The sequence below is a fragment of the Battus philenor genome, unplaced genomic scaffold (assembly GCF_028537555.1).
Source record: "Battus philenor isolate CCGP_79_NKW_IND1 unplaced genomic scaffold, ilBatPhil1.0.hap1 SCAF_2, whole genome shotgun sequence".
Classification (NCBI taxonomy): Eukaryota; Metazoa; Arthropoda; class Insecta; order Lepidoptera; family Papilionidae; genus Battus; species Battus philenor.
The window spans coordinates 12,007,668-12,023,559 of NW_027181682.1; the positions used below are offsets into that span (position 1 = coordinate 12,007,668).

Genomic DNA, 15,892 nt, shown 5'->3' on the forward strand with positions numbered 1-15,892 from the left:
AGTAACGATTAGAAATTGGAAAGGTTAGTGCAGAGATCACATGGTTTGGGATTACAATCGATACAAAGGTTGAATCGGTGAATGGCCGCCGTGTTTGGTTAGCGGGACTGCAAGCGTCGTGTGCAAGCGTCTCGCCCGACAACTCTCTCACGCGCGTACGCTAATTGTCAGATTTTAAGGCAATGCTCCATTGCGGTGGAGCTAGATTATATTACCATTTTTTTAAGTTTAGTCTTAAGAATCATGTATTTTTAAAATATGGTTACCATCAAGATTTGAAGAAAACTAATCTCGGATTATTATGACATAATTAATTAATAATGTATTATTGTAGTTCTTGCATTCTATTATTATATAATTGAAAAGTAGTTAACAGGCATTTAACCAGCTATTTATTCACCATAGTGTTTGTCATGCGAATCATGCGAAAATAGAATACTTATATGAAAATATGACTTATCTCTATGTGTACCTAAGAGGTTTCCACCAATTTACTAAATCTTTGAGATTTGAAATGTAGTAAGTACCATTCGCCGAGTAGAAGTCGGCTAATAACGTATTTTACGAACGTGGTTCCCGCAAAAGGGGTTGAGACGGCGTTCAGTAAATTAGCGAAACAGGCGGAAGTCAGCTAGTACATAATATATATAATAAAATTCTAAGAATTTGTAAGTTGTAGTGTGTAGTTGTATTATTCAGCCTATTAAATTTGTCCCTTATGAATCTATATAGATATAAAGTAGTGCAGGATAAAAAAAAAACATATTTTTACTAATTTTTCATATGTATGCTTTAGTGGATTCTCACCTTAAGCTGATAGAAACTCGCGTCCTACTAGACACTTGCTTTACCAGTCCGCACTTCGACGTAAAACATAGAGATTGGTTTCCTTTCCTCATTGTTTACTTCGCTTATACTATTTAAAATGGAAGTGGTTAAAGATATGAAACACGTTCTAGGTTATTTCACCGCGAGCGAGTGCGTAGCCAGAATAGTAATTGTCATCTTAGTACATGGCGCATGTAGGTAGCTTGACGAGTTGCGTCATAAATTATCTAGGATTTTACCTAATATATGTACAGTATAATATCAAACGCAACGGTTATTTTATAAACACAAACTAAATTGTTGTTAGAGTTGTTCAAAGAAACTATAAAATGCTTCTTTAACTTACTGCTATTTCGTAATTACACATATTATAACTGCACTCACGTGTGAAAGTACAGAATATATTAATGACTGATGTAATGTCTCTACGATTATATTATAAAGTGCATTCCGCGAGAAATAATGAAACGGCCCTTATCGAACTGAACGTAGGTAACATTATAATAAAAATATAACAAATAATAACATTTCTATTTATGTACAACTGGTACAAATAAATTCAAAAACCCTTATAAAACCAGCTGTCCTTTTTCGCAAAGTGGTGATCATTAGCGCGCTCTGATATAATCTTTTCTTGTTGGTCGTGCGCTTAGTGACCCACGGGTCAGAATTAATCTCGAAGATAAACCGCTTTTGCGGACCAATTGAGGCAACGTACTATCGAGTTCATTAACATCAGTTGCTTTTACTAGTTTCTTTATGTATTTATTTACAAGTAATATTATTGCAAACCTATGCACAATATTTATTTATCGTTTCATATATAAATCAATAATATATATATACGCAGATTGTCTCAAAAATACATTCGAAATTACCGTTACTATGTACATATCAAGGTTTATATATCATAATCATAAGATAACGTAAGAAATGAAACGAACGTAAAATTTTGACAGAAGCGGAAAAGTATCGATTATCTTATAATAAATAACATGTAATACATAACGATAACAAATGGGTCACTTTTGTATTTACAACACCTTTGATGCTAATTGTTTTTATCTATTGCCATCAGCATACATGTTTTTAAAACATAGAAAAATCGTTATAAATACCTACCTATATTTAAGTCCATATCTATTATCCTAAACACAGTAGAAAGTACTACCAATAGAATATTTCTCTGTGAAATACCGATGGTTTTAACATTATGTAAATTCTATCATGAACTAAGTTTTTTTAAAACGTTATTTTTTTAATTTTGTAACAGGATAATTATTTGTTGTAATGACTGGATATCATTGAAAGTACGTAATCGAGAGCTATTACAAGGCCTGTGCGCAATAAAAATAAGTATTAAACAACTTTAACAGCGAGTAACAATAACATGCAACAACAAATCCGAGCACAAAGCTTTTGGTTACATCAAATTGTACTGCCACAAAATGTATTTGCAATTATATATAATTTACTATTCACTTAATAGTTTACTTACCAATCGTGACTCCTTTTATATGAATACACTTATATTTATATGTAAACAAATGGGATAATAATTTTAATATATAACACGCAACATGCGTTCGTTAAGACTCTCTGAGTCGGACTGACTGGCCGACCGCCACCGCAACGTGTCCACGCCGCGACTTGCTCCTGTCTAAATTGAGTGCATCATGATCATGATAGTACTATAAGCGAAGGTTTTTAATTTAAGATCTGTGGACCATATCTATCGTACGGTATCTCTATTTCCACATTATTTTATATTTAAATCTGCGTTCGTGTAATTATAACGTGTAAAAATTGTAACAGCGAAAAATACACAGAATAATTATTCACAGTTCAATGTCATTGATATTGAAAATAATGTTTTATAATTTATAAAATGTCATGTCTTAATTATTATATATAATAGTTAATTTATCAATGAAGTAATTAAAAGGACGGGCTTATTAAAATAAATTTGAACAACATCTTAACAATAGTTATAAATATAATAAATGTACCTGGATATTATGCGATGTTCACATTGTAATAGTTGCCGAAAATAATATTATAAATCAATGTTTAAAAAGGATTAAATCTATAACATCCGTAATATTAAAAATGGGAATTTTAAGAAAATTAAATTGGATTCCTTAAGAAAGCAAACTGTTGTCATTGAAGATCATTTTACCAAGATTATAAAATTTAAATTGAGCCATTGATACCGGAAACTAGTGGGATTACTTCAACTTCGGAGAAAGTAACTATAGTTTATTAATACTATCCGAGATGTTCTTAACTTTGAGTATTTATTAGCGGTAAGTAGCGATTGTGAAAGCAAGCGTTACGTAAATGGTTTGCGGTCTCAGTTAGATGTCAGATTTGCGACTGGCCTAGTATTAATAACAAACGTGGGTCCCATATAAATGCGTCCAGTTTTATCACGAGACATTATTATACCTATTTCTATCGCTTACAGGCTATAGTTGCTTGTACAATCAAATAACATAAAGGCGACTTGAAACAAATGTACACAGCTTATCTACAATCCGATCAAAAATAACAAGTCACGAAAACGAAATGTAATTTCTTATCAAATAAAACAGAAAGCACATTGGAGTTGAATAAGATGAACATTGTACAGTGTTAATAACCCGACCCCGTTAGTTCCCACGGTTCAGGCAGACATCTGTCTTGGACCGGATAAACTGGAAATAAAGTGTACAACCAAAAGCGAGCTTTTTAGTTTTATTTAATCGTCACAACGGCCATGGTTTGTTATAATTTATTGCATTTCGTAAATGCAGCTACTTCACCTGTTTTTACACGAAATATAATTTGACATAAATAGAAATAAGTGAGTAAACATGCATAACAGTTAGATTGGTAGAAGATGAAACTTTAAAGAGATGAATGCATACTTCATTTGCTGTCAATTAATGTACGGTATACCCTCTCGAAAAATCACAGGTTTCAGAAACAATACATATAGTAATGATAAATTCAATTAAAAAACCGGATTATTTCCGAAATTGTACTGCTAGAAGTTATTGGCTAGTTGCATTCCACTAGAAAAAATAACATAAAAAATAATATTTTTCATTGTGATCACTTTCCATAAGCTGATTCGAAATAGGAGTAAAAGCTTTAAAAGTTTTTCTGACAAATGAGCTGTGTGGTCACCACTTTAAAGCCATGTACTAGTATTTGAATAAATGTTACAATGTTAGATAACATAAACAAGGTTACCAAATGATATTGCAAAAACCAGACGGTGTTTTCCTTACGTAACCGTTGCATGAATTCACTTAAAAAGGATCATTGTCCGAAAGTGAGTGTTATGTGTCACGCCATCTCTATGCTGTGAGTGTTTTTAAGCAAACATTTGGTTCTTACCTACAACGATGATGATAGAATAATCAACCTATTTCAACATCCAGCAGTAGTTTTTATTTGAAAATTGGAAAAAGCTTCTACGTTATTTTAAATACGCTAGCTGTTTTATAATAATAATTTTCAATGTATAATATCTGCAATATAAAGCAATAAGTTTCTAGCGTATTAAATGGTCAAGTCAGGTCAATGACTCGATGCGTATTTGTGAGAAATTTACATAAAGTTTCCTGTAGAGACCAATGGCGAATCACGATTTCTTGTTTTACGGAAAGTAGGTGATTAATTGTTTTTTACAGCGATTAGTAAGGCGTGCGTACTCCACGCGATTGTCGGTAAAAGTGAAACTGATATTGAATCCGACTAACTACCTATTTACCAGTCAGCCATGTCTTTCCTTTCTGAAACTTTCACGACTAAACAATTACGCGAATTGCAATTACATTTGTAAGTGATTTGAGCAGCTTCTTAATGCGAATCGTGTGGCGTGGGATAGATGTCACGCTACACTTGATATCAATTTTGTTTCGAAATATTAATTCCATTTTCAAATTTAAACGGTTTAATTATTCATGGTTATGTATAATTGGAAACAATAAGAGAACTAACTGTAATTGCAACGAGAAATCAATTCAATTTCAAAAATTCTTTTTTTAACAATGTACACACTCGTTGACGTCAAGTTGAGCCTACTACCTGTTCGGATGAAATGCCTGGAAGAAATTCAGCGGCACTACATTTTTTTTTAATAATGTTGTATAAGTTATAATTAATTTAAGGCTTATTGAACATATCAAGCAGTCATTCAAAGCATCAGAAATAATAATAATTTGACACGAATTGAGTAGAAAAACATATTCACTAACTAATAAAAAATATATGATAAATAACGTACTGTTATCCGGAATCCAGAAAATTCAAAAACATGTTCGTTACCTTCAAACATAAAGGTTTCGCTGGCAAAATAATTTTAATACTGCTTCATCTGTTGATAACTACAAAGACAACACCAAAGAAAAAATAATAATAGTTAGAGGTACGGAATTTTCGCAAAAAAAAATCACCAATTTCGCATTAATATTTTTCAAAATTTGCAAATTTCGCATAAATTACGCATTTATACTTTAAAATTATAAAATTTGCGTAAATTAGGCATTTATTAAACAAAAATTTTTGTTTAGTAATTTTATTGCTAAATATGAAAGTAAAATTTAACAAAATTTTAAAGTACAAGTCTTAACATCAAACAGTTTAAATTAATTAAAAAATAACATTGTAAAAAATAAAGATTCGACTTTTTAAACGTCGTTTTTTGGTCTGTACGACGAGATTCTATATGCAGAAGAAGCGTTAAGCGTCCACGCTGTTAATTGCACTATGTAATGCTGCTTCAGCAAAAAAACGAAAAGTTGCATTTGACGGCCAACAATATGTCCTGCACATTGGGGTTTGTATTTATATTAATGGACCGAATAATTAGCCTATGACAGTGTGCAAATATTCATCAATTAGCTCATTTTGAGGAAGACCTTGGAAAAAAGAAAAATACCATATATTTCGCATTTATTCGCATTTATGAGTAATTTTGGCATTTATTCGCATCTATTTCGTAAATACGAAATTTCCGTACTCTTAATAATAGTTCTTGCACATTACTTGAATTTTTTCTTTTGTTCCTATTTTATAAAATTCGATTTATAATAAATTATAGAAAATAAATACTTTCTACTTTTATTTCTTAAACATACATCGCTGAAACTTTAGTAGAAATTGTGTAAAGAAATTTTGTTGCGTTTCGAAATATCCGGTGAAACGAATCGTAACACTTAATGTATCCGTCAACGGACGGAGTCCTAAATTTAAACCACTTAACCCACAAACAAGTAAATAGCCGCCTTGATATTTTTCAGATACATTTTGATTGTCCGGTATATCATGTTCTTGGAATGAATTATTTATATTTCTTATCTGCGTTTTTATCAACATTTCTGAGTTGCATTCAATATTCAAAAAAAACCTAAAGAATGGTGATTTCAAGTAAAATTAATCTGAATTTACTTTTGAACCTTTAAAACTACCTATTGCCATTCATATTTGCTACAGCTTGCTATATTTAAAATTTTTCTCAATAGCCTACTTTCACATTGTTAAAGTTTTGTGAATGTTGTAACATAACCGGTGAACGATCTTATATAGCGTCATGTTTGTGTCGTGTAGTAACATGTTTTGAAAATAATGACCGCCTTAAACCTGTCCTTGATCTTTTACACTAGCCGGAGGCGAGATGAGTTGGGCGTTCGCCCGGTGGTAGATGCCACTTACCCACAACAGTATTGTATACAAAGTTATGGAACGGCATAAGTTGGTACCTATACACTAGTAAAATCATTGGGTATGGCTCGTTCAAAAAGATTAAGGCGCAAAAGTGATACGTACCCAGATAACTTATAGCAAAATAAATATACATTAATATATAAAAAAAATCAGTAGTGAATATAAAGTTTATAGAGCTATTACGATTTTCATTAAGTTGAAGACACTTTTCAAAAAATGTAATCGCTGTGATTAAGATGAGTCTGAACTTAAAATATATTTCAATTAGAAATCATTAAAAGCTTATATATATATATATATATATATACATATGTATATATATAATAAATATATATATATATAATAAATAAATATATATACATATATATAATAAATATATATATATATATATATATTTATATATGTATAATAAACTTTTATATGAATTATGAAAATTTTACGAATGTATGTATTTTGCTACTTTTTCATTAATATAACGGTATATACTACACCGGTTGTTAATATAACTTACAGATTTAATTTCTGTGCTTTAATACAGTTACTGTAACCTTATTAAATTTCTAGTTCAGCATTAATTAAATCAACAACGTTATTTGCGAAACTTGTTTTGAGTTTTTATAATCATTTACGTCTCACTACTAGTTATCAGCGGTCATTTTATGCCGGTACTGACCGTTGGTTTCTTTATTATTATTCTTATCGGTGGTTATTTTTTTAATAATTATGATGAAGGTTATAAAATGATCATAGTAATTATATTCGACGTAAAATGTTTGATTTAAAATTTGTGTTTTTAAAAAATTAAAAAAAAAATAGTTATTTAAACATTATCTCATCTTCATAAAAATAAATGCGATTGAGTTCACTTTATGAGTTGGAATGAATCAGATTTTAAACACGCTATTTATTTTCTTAGTTTACTTTAGATTCGATGAAAAACTTTACATAAATACCCCATAAGTTATTAAAACTCTGTCGGTGGGTTTTTATTCATTATGTATGTTACGTAATTTAATTAAACATTTTTGTATAAATATGTAATTTTATTTCATTTCATTTGTTTATGTTAAAGGTTTATTATTGTCCATATTACAACACGCTACTAAACAACAAAGGTCGATTAATTAAGTTTAAAAAGAAAAAATAAACATAAATGCTAATTAAATACATGTCACGATGTTATTTATTTTCCGAAAACTGTTTACGACCTGTTAATTTGTATTACAAACGTAACTTTGCTGTAAGCGAAGGTTATGTACATTTAATTTTTAGTCATTCAAAAAAGGTTATTGATAAAATACCTGATACATAAAAAACGAACATTTTCATCAAATTAACATAACATTATTTGTTTAAATAGAACACAAAAGATAGAATCGCTTTATAATTGATCAACAAAACCGAGAACAATGCAGTTTATAATCGTTCGATGCTTATTATTTTCATACAAATATTATAAATAAATAAACAAATAATAAATTAGTATATAAATACGTTTTATATTCACCCTTTAAACATTTGACTACACTCAAGGCTACCGAAAATCTGAAATTTTAGTATCAGTTCAACTTGTACTTAAAAAATTAAACTTTTCAAGATTTTAATCTTTTGAATTTAAAGACAACTTACAGTGATTCTACAGTGAAACAATTTTGCAAACTAACAACTATTTTCTTCCATATGCCTTTTGAAGTATAGATCTTTCGAATATAATCAACAAATATTTAAATAAAAATAGATACATAAACACCGTTTCGAAGTTTTTATTTACTCTCATAATATAACAACACATACTCAAACTACTCAATTGCAATTACCGACATAAACCTTCTCTATGTGTGTTAGGGAGATATCCTTTGGGTTTTAAATATTAACGTTAATGCTGAATATACTGAAGAGTTGGTTATAGATATAAAAGTATTAAAGTGAATATATAGGTCATATTTACTATCAATTAATAGTATACTCTATACCCTATACCGACAGTAATTAATGTAATGATGGCGATGAAGTTAGAAAAAGCGTTTTCGTAATTCAGAATACTACGTAATAATAAATTATATCGCAGACTTGATACTCTCAGAAGTAAAAGTTTAAAAAATAAATGTTTTAAAGTTATGACTTTTCATAGGATGATTGGAAATAGTTGTAAAATATTTAACACTTTTTGCTAATTGCTATTGTTTCTGATAGTGCTTTTGCTGTGAGCCCGAAGGGATTTTAGCGAAATCACAACATTCCATCGGTGATGAGTTCACGGAACGAAACGATCCGTAAATTTTATTTGTGCTGATAAACGAACTATACATCTCATCACTTTGTATACAAATTCACCAATAAAATGGAGGATAAAAACCAAAACAAAAAAATATATAAATTATCAAAGTATATATCATAAGTAAATTCATTCATAAGTAATATCGTATACCCTATACTTTGGCATTCATATTAGGTATTGGTTGGACAACGTTAATTCATAAAAATGGTTTTGCCAGTTTTGAAATATGCCAATTTGAAAATAAATCACGAATTTGGAAATACATAAGTACCTAACGTTTACTTTTAATCGCCTTAGTTGGGTTCCGTAACAATTATATGATAAAGTAAAAATCACTTTTCGTATCTACATTGTTTATTTCCTCGAGTGCAGTCATTGTTCACCTGAATATCAGATACAAAGAACCGCGTATGCAATAATCAAGATTATAGTTTTATTTATAGAAGATTAACAAGGTACTCGGCAAGCGGACGCTTTTGATGCAATTTTGAGATTGTCGGCTGAATTGTAAAAGACAATGAACGTGCCAATTCTTTACACGTTTTTTTATGAATCATATATTTTTAACTTTTTTATGTCTGTTAGATGTCAATTACAATTAAGTGTAAAGTAATTCAATAAGATGTACTTTTGGGGATTATTTACTAACTTTTGTTCTGTGGTTTTGTTACATGCTCTCGTTCGACACAAATAGGACCAGGTATGTAAACAAATGAATACAATATTTGAGATCTTGTAAGAAAAATGGAAGCAGAATCTTTTCTTTTAGTTTAATAAGTAAATAATTAAAGTTTAGTCAGTCGTAAGTATCTAGTGTTTTACAGAAAGCTTTGCAACTATATAAAAACGCAGTTTTAGGATTTTAGAATGCTGGCTATAGTAATTGCATATTCCATACACGTAAATAAACATATTATTAATAATTATTAGAGATCCATATAAAACTGTCATTACTAAAAGGAGCAAGAACTGCTTGCTAAAATTAAATATAACGATTTGGTCAAAAAATTGTGATCGTTTAATGTAGCCGTGATATTTATCAGAATTATTTATTGGCATTATAAAATTGTTTCGTACATGGAGTTGTGAGCGCGCGACGCGGGGCTGTTGCCTGGTGTCGAAGTTGGTCTGGTGCTGAGTGAGAGTGATGTTTCAGTGCGGCTATCTCGAGGGCCTGCGCTCATCACTCGGTGGCTGGACGCAGAAAGTAAAGTCGTGGTACTGGGGACGACCTCTAGTAAGTGGCCTGGCCTCACGCCGACGGATCCAACGAACTGTCTTAGCACATTGATGATTCTTATTTTTGCACGAAGTTTTCAAAAATTATTTTTTTTTTAATTTAATTATTTCAATTGGAGATATACGCTTCTAAAGAAATGATTGCTTTGTGTTTACATGGTTGATATTTTATATATTGTATGTTTTTTTCACAACTGTTACAGTCGCACTTTTAAATTTATGTTCTTGAGTTTAGCTTAATTTTTTCAAAAAAATTCTTATTTCATCTTACCCAAGAGTAGATAGCACATGTCAAAATTTATTCATTCCGGTAAATTCATTAGTATGTAGAAATAAAATTTTCTGATTGGGTCGAGCTAACGTGTTGCATGACACATTTAGTAAATATATTTTAATAGATGTAAAAAAACTTACATGAATCCTATCTCGAATGATTCCTTTTTGAAACCCCCAATGAATTTTTGTAATAAAGTTAGTGCTGCATGTTGACGTAAATGCATAAAACTTAAAATATATATATTAAAAAAAAAACATTTATTATCATATAGTAGAGTTAAGTTTATGTTTGTAATATTTTAATTTGCGTCATTATTTATTTTAATTTTATGAAATTGTGTACGTACGAAGGTTTTTCAAAAAATTGGATAAACGGCTCCTCATAACATATTGTACACTTGTATCGAGTACCTTTGTACCACGCCACCGAGTGATCGATACGCATGACTCCAAGCCTCCAGCTCACATCTCACTAACAGCTTCTCGACACATTTGGGTCAACTGATCACTCACATGATGTAACTGAGAGGCACACGGTCGTACGCGCAGCGCCGACCCGGCTCGCCTCCGTCCCCGTCGATCGGTCTACTGCCCTCTGCCACCCAGCTACACTGTCCGCAATTATTCTTAGAGCACTCAACTGTAATTAGAGGCTGAATCAAAAGTTTGCTGTTATTAGAATTGTAGCTTAACAGTTTCTAGTATGGATGTGGTATCGTTAGTTATTAGGAAATAGAAAGTAAACACTTTTGCTCCAAAAGTTAGGTCAACATAACGCGGATAGGTTACAACTAACATCATACATTTTATTGTTCATTTTGTTGGTACGCCCGTACTCTCACAGTTTTAATGTTGCAGGAGTTGGCTCATAAATTATCTCGAAGCTTCGACATGAAGGAGGAGGGCGGAGCTCTGTTGGACGAGCGGGGTGGCATGCGACGGCACCAGTCCATGCAGCGGCTGCAGCACGGTGAGACGCAACTCGACGAGAACCGGGCTGCGCGGGTGGTCCCCGATCACCATGGCAACCTGCATATCACCGTCAAGAAGACCAAACCTATACTTGGAATCGCCATCGAAGGTGGCGCCAATACAAAACATCCGCTGCCGAGAATAATCAATATACATGTGGGTTCAAAATGTAAAACTTTTGAAAAACGTACTCATAGAGTCGTAAAATGGTAATGTTCGTTTCTGTTACTTGTGAACTAGAATTTATTTTGTTTGGTGTTTTTTTTCAACCCCCGTTCATACTAGACAGAAGCATTACTGGAGTTTCTTCGGCCACTTCTTTCCAAGCGCTAAGCGCTTTCCGAATACTAGTAGTTTTATTAACCTGACAACGGCAACCGACCAAGGAGGAGGTTCGGCCCTCACGGACACGCTTGTGTCAGACTGCTGAACGGGTATTATCGACGACAATCTATAGAGCGTTCGCCAGCAGTGAAAGTCCGATCAAAAAGTATTAATGGTTTTTTGACTCTCCGGGACTGTGGATCTCCAGGTATAATTTGATTGGTATATCAGAATTATACAAACTATTCTCAAATTATATTTTCTGAAAACTAATGAAATTTTCCCGGCTCTTTCGAAAAAAAAACAGTTTTTATATAAATATCTAAATTGTTGATTTAACAGTTTATGATATATAGAACTTTGATCTACTACTCGTATTATTTGGGTATAATATGATTTTTTAAATTATAATAACAATGTCGTTTAATTTTTCATCATCGTGAAGTTAAAGAAGGTAATATACATTTTCTCAGGAGCATGGGGCAGCGTACGAGGCTGGCGGTCTGGAGGTGGGGCAGTTGATATTAGCCGTGGATGGGCACCGAGTGGAAGGCATGCAACACCAAGACGTAGCACGGCTTATAGCGGAGTCTTTCGCACAGAGTGATAAACCGGTTAGTATATCACTTTATTGTCAAGTTACTATTAAGTAGTTAATTATTATATCGCTGATAAAAATAAATAATTTGAAATAATCATAAATAATAAATTGGTTATATGTGTTAAAGCTTTAAACGGATTGATGTATAGCTTATTTTGTTTCAATTAATGTATGATACACCCTTAAATGTCAGTGGTTTAGATAAATCGCTGCAGACTCTGTATTGCCAGGAGCTGCAGACCTTTCGTATTCCAATAAAAAGAAATAATTGACGTGACATATTTCAGAGTGATCACTTTATACATGGAGATTAGAAACAGGTGTTAAAATTTTGTTGACTAATGTCCTAAATATGCAGACCTTCAAAGTTTTTAAACTTATAAGTAATCACCCTATATAAGTTATACACCTTTATGTTCCATGTATACAGGAGTCGTATTACGTACTAAGTGATCTAACAACAATTTAAGCCAGTGCAAATAGACTTGGTTACATATAATTACAATACTCCGATTACGAGGTGAATGGAGTTAGATCTGCTCTGTAGACATAACCGCAGTACAAGGACAGACATTGTATGTACATCGATGAAATAACCTCATTAGGTCATGTTTACGCAATTACAATATTAAAAATTTAATGGAGCTATTATATTTTTTTAAACTAGGGCTTTAATTATAACAAAACAAAAATGGTTTTTGACATTAAAGACATGTAATTCTCTATTCTTATTCCATTAATAAATACTAAACGATCATTGAATTATAACCTGTTACATACCTATTCCTTTTTTATCAAATTAAGTAAAGAAATTTATTATAGACCTCTACAAATCAAAGATTAACTTTTACCATGAACGAACCCTGGATTTAGTATTATTTTAACATTAAATTACATACTGCAATATGTACATGTGATACTTTAGCTTGTAAAGTATTAATTAATTGCTAACTAGAAGCATCTCTGTGTATTTCAAAACTAATTTTTGGTGTACAGAGGAAGACATCGAAAACAGCCAGTTATAATAAAATAAACTGGCTATTTCAGACTGTTTTACCAAATGGAATAAGACGCCATATCGAGACTGTTTTAGGAATGGCGGTGGACAAACTTTTTTCCGGATTCCATGCATTCCGTGATATGTAAAAAGTCTAAAAAAGTATGTCCTGCTCATTTATCGATGGAGTAAAGGAGACCTGTTTAATAGTTAGGAGTCGTTACTCTTCATATTCTATAGAAGGTTTCTTTATTATTGATTAGAAATATATCGTCTAAGAATAATATCACATCAACCTAAATATAAAACAATAACTTGTTTGTCGAAATGTATGTATGTATTATTTAGAGTAATAACTTGTTAATTTTATTGTTTTCAGGAGATCGAGTTTCTTGTGGTCGAAGCAAAGAAATCAAACCTTGAACCAAAGCCTACAGCGTTAATTTTTCTGGAGGCCTAACATCTACTTTCCCTCCCCGCCAGCGACCCTCCGGCCGCGCTGGGCTGCGCGACGCCGGTGGTCGACCTCACCGCGCACACCACGGAATAGCCAACTCCAACCTGCGCTGCCACATGCTCTTCTAAACCGACTGTTTCTTGCGCTCCACACCGCCGACATTCGGGCTGTAGCTCTGATCTTATTTAAAATCTTTTAATTAAACCTGTACGGCGGTTGCGGACCAGCAAGTGATGACGGTACGGTGCGCTCTACGCGGAAGACTCGGCCGACGATCTGTATAACTACTAACTTTTCTAACCAAACGCTGCAACGGACTGATATGAGAAAACAAAATGGCAAATAAATGCAGGCGTAAAAGATGGCTATACAAAACTAATGGCACAAGGGAGGCAATTAAATATAAAATAATTCGATGTTTCTTCTGTAATTGGTTAAACGTAAAATTTATAAAAAACAACACTACCCGAAATATTACGACTAATTAAGATATTGACCATCTTTGGGTAGTGTCAAAATTTTTGAAAAATTTTTCCTAGAATGTAGCTGTCAATGAAATTTAACAGTAGTCGATGACTGAATTTTATAAAATTTCATGCGGTACCAATTGTAATAAATCAATCAAATTCTCTTTAAAACCATAAAATTATTAACCGATAGATCGATTTGTAGAAACAATTGCGCACCTAAAATAGACCTAGAGTTGTAAAAATTACGATTAAATAGATCTTTCGAAGTTCCGTAATTAAACGAATTGTGCTAATATTGATAGATTGACATTGGTGCTATGAAAAGTTAATCGGATTTGGGAATTCTTGGGTTCTCTAATCACTTTCATAGTAGTTTTCACTAGAAATCAATTCGTGCTTGTTTCGGCGCACAATGAGATGTTCGTAGTTCACTTGCAGTCATCCATGTGCCATAAACGTTGCGTTGGACACGGAGTTCATCAAGATGTCGCCCTAGGGCGTCTCATTCCAGGTCGTTGTATCGGTGGTAGCACTAGACGAGTCTGAAAGCCTCTTCATCGTCGTCATTAGTAGAGCAGAGCTTGCAGCAAGCGGCGCGCTCCTAAGCAGGCTGTTCTTTTTATTTTCAAGACTTTCCTTTTTTTAACAATCAATCAATCTAAATATCTTAGTAAAATTACCTTTGCAAAACTTAGTACCAAAATTTTTATTTATTAGTCTCTTTTCTAGCACCAGGCTCTAATGCCTTTTAATAGGAAAAACAAAATAGTACTAGATGATTCAGTCAGCTTAGAGAGGTTATACAATCGGAAAAGCGCCAAACATGTCATTCCATTGGTAGATATGCGGTGAGTTAAGGAAATTATGGCGGAGAGGGATTTTAGCCCGCTCATTTAGCAGTTACACATAGTGATTTATTGAATGTGTACTATATAGTCAACATTATGTTAAGATAGTCAATGCGATTTTGATATTGTAAACGGTGAAAACTTGACAACTGTCGGGAAATCAAAAGCTAGAAGTGAGAGACAACAATTACATTGTACAAGTATTTGACTGTTTACAATATTCCTATGCACAAAAATAACTTTCAAATTCAATATATAAATGTGATTGTCGCTAAAGCTTTCAATAATGCATATAGCTGTAGATATTGGACACGTTTCCGCAATGTTGTATTTTGTAAACTTTAAGAGAATATATGTACTCAACACACTGTCAATGATTTTTCTATGTAATCATTTCTATCGATGTAAATATACCATTACATGTTTGTTCTCGTAGGCTGTAAATATACAACTCGACTGTGTTGTAAAATAGAATTTATATAAATATTTAATAAAGTTAGTGCCAAACAGCATTTAACACTCCCTGAATTGTATTTAATGCGTGAATATAATAGAATATAGGCATCTTAATGACGTTGATATTTCTGTAACTAGATACGTGTACTGACTTCGCTATATACGTATGACTTCACAGAATGCGCTTCTAATGTTAGGATTTGATACCGAGTAATAATCGAATATTTAAAAAAAAATCAAAGTTTTATACCTTCACTATACTGGTGTATAAGTACTTTAACGGTTAAGCGATGATATTAATATTTTTCCAATTCTTAAGTTCATTAATCTATTAATTTAAAAAGATGTTTGTAATTTATTTACCATGCTTATAGTTATTGCGACTGTTCGAGTATATAAAGCACAGATTTTTGTACTTTGTATTTCGATAA

At 32.1% G+C, this 15,892-nt stretch overlaps 1 protein-coding gene across 1 annotated transcript in view; it reads left to right on the forward strand.

Moving 5' to 3' along the window:
- The window catches only part of dysc (dyschronic), a 61,845-nt gene extending 46,178 nt beyond the window's left edge, over nucleotides 1-15,667 (forward strand). The window contains exons 15-17 of the mRNA XM_068764907.1: nucleotides 11,195-11,464; nucleotides 12,106-12,246; nucleotides 13,610-15,667. Coding sequence (XP_068621008.1) covers nucleotides 11,195-11,464; nucleotides 12,106-12,246; nucleotides 13,610-13,690 — 492 coding nt within the window. The 3' untranslated portion in view covers nucleotides 13,691-15,667. The remainder of the gene's footprint in view (nucleotides 1-11,194; nucleotides 11,465-12,105; nucleotides 12,247-13,609) is intronic.
- Nucleotides 15,668-15,892: the final 225 nt, after the last annotated feature.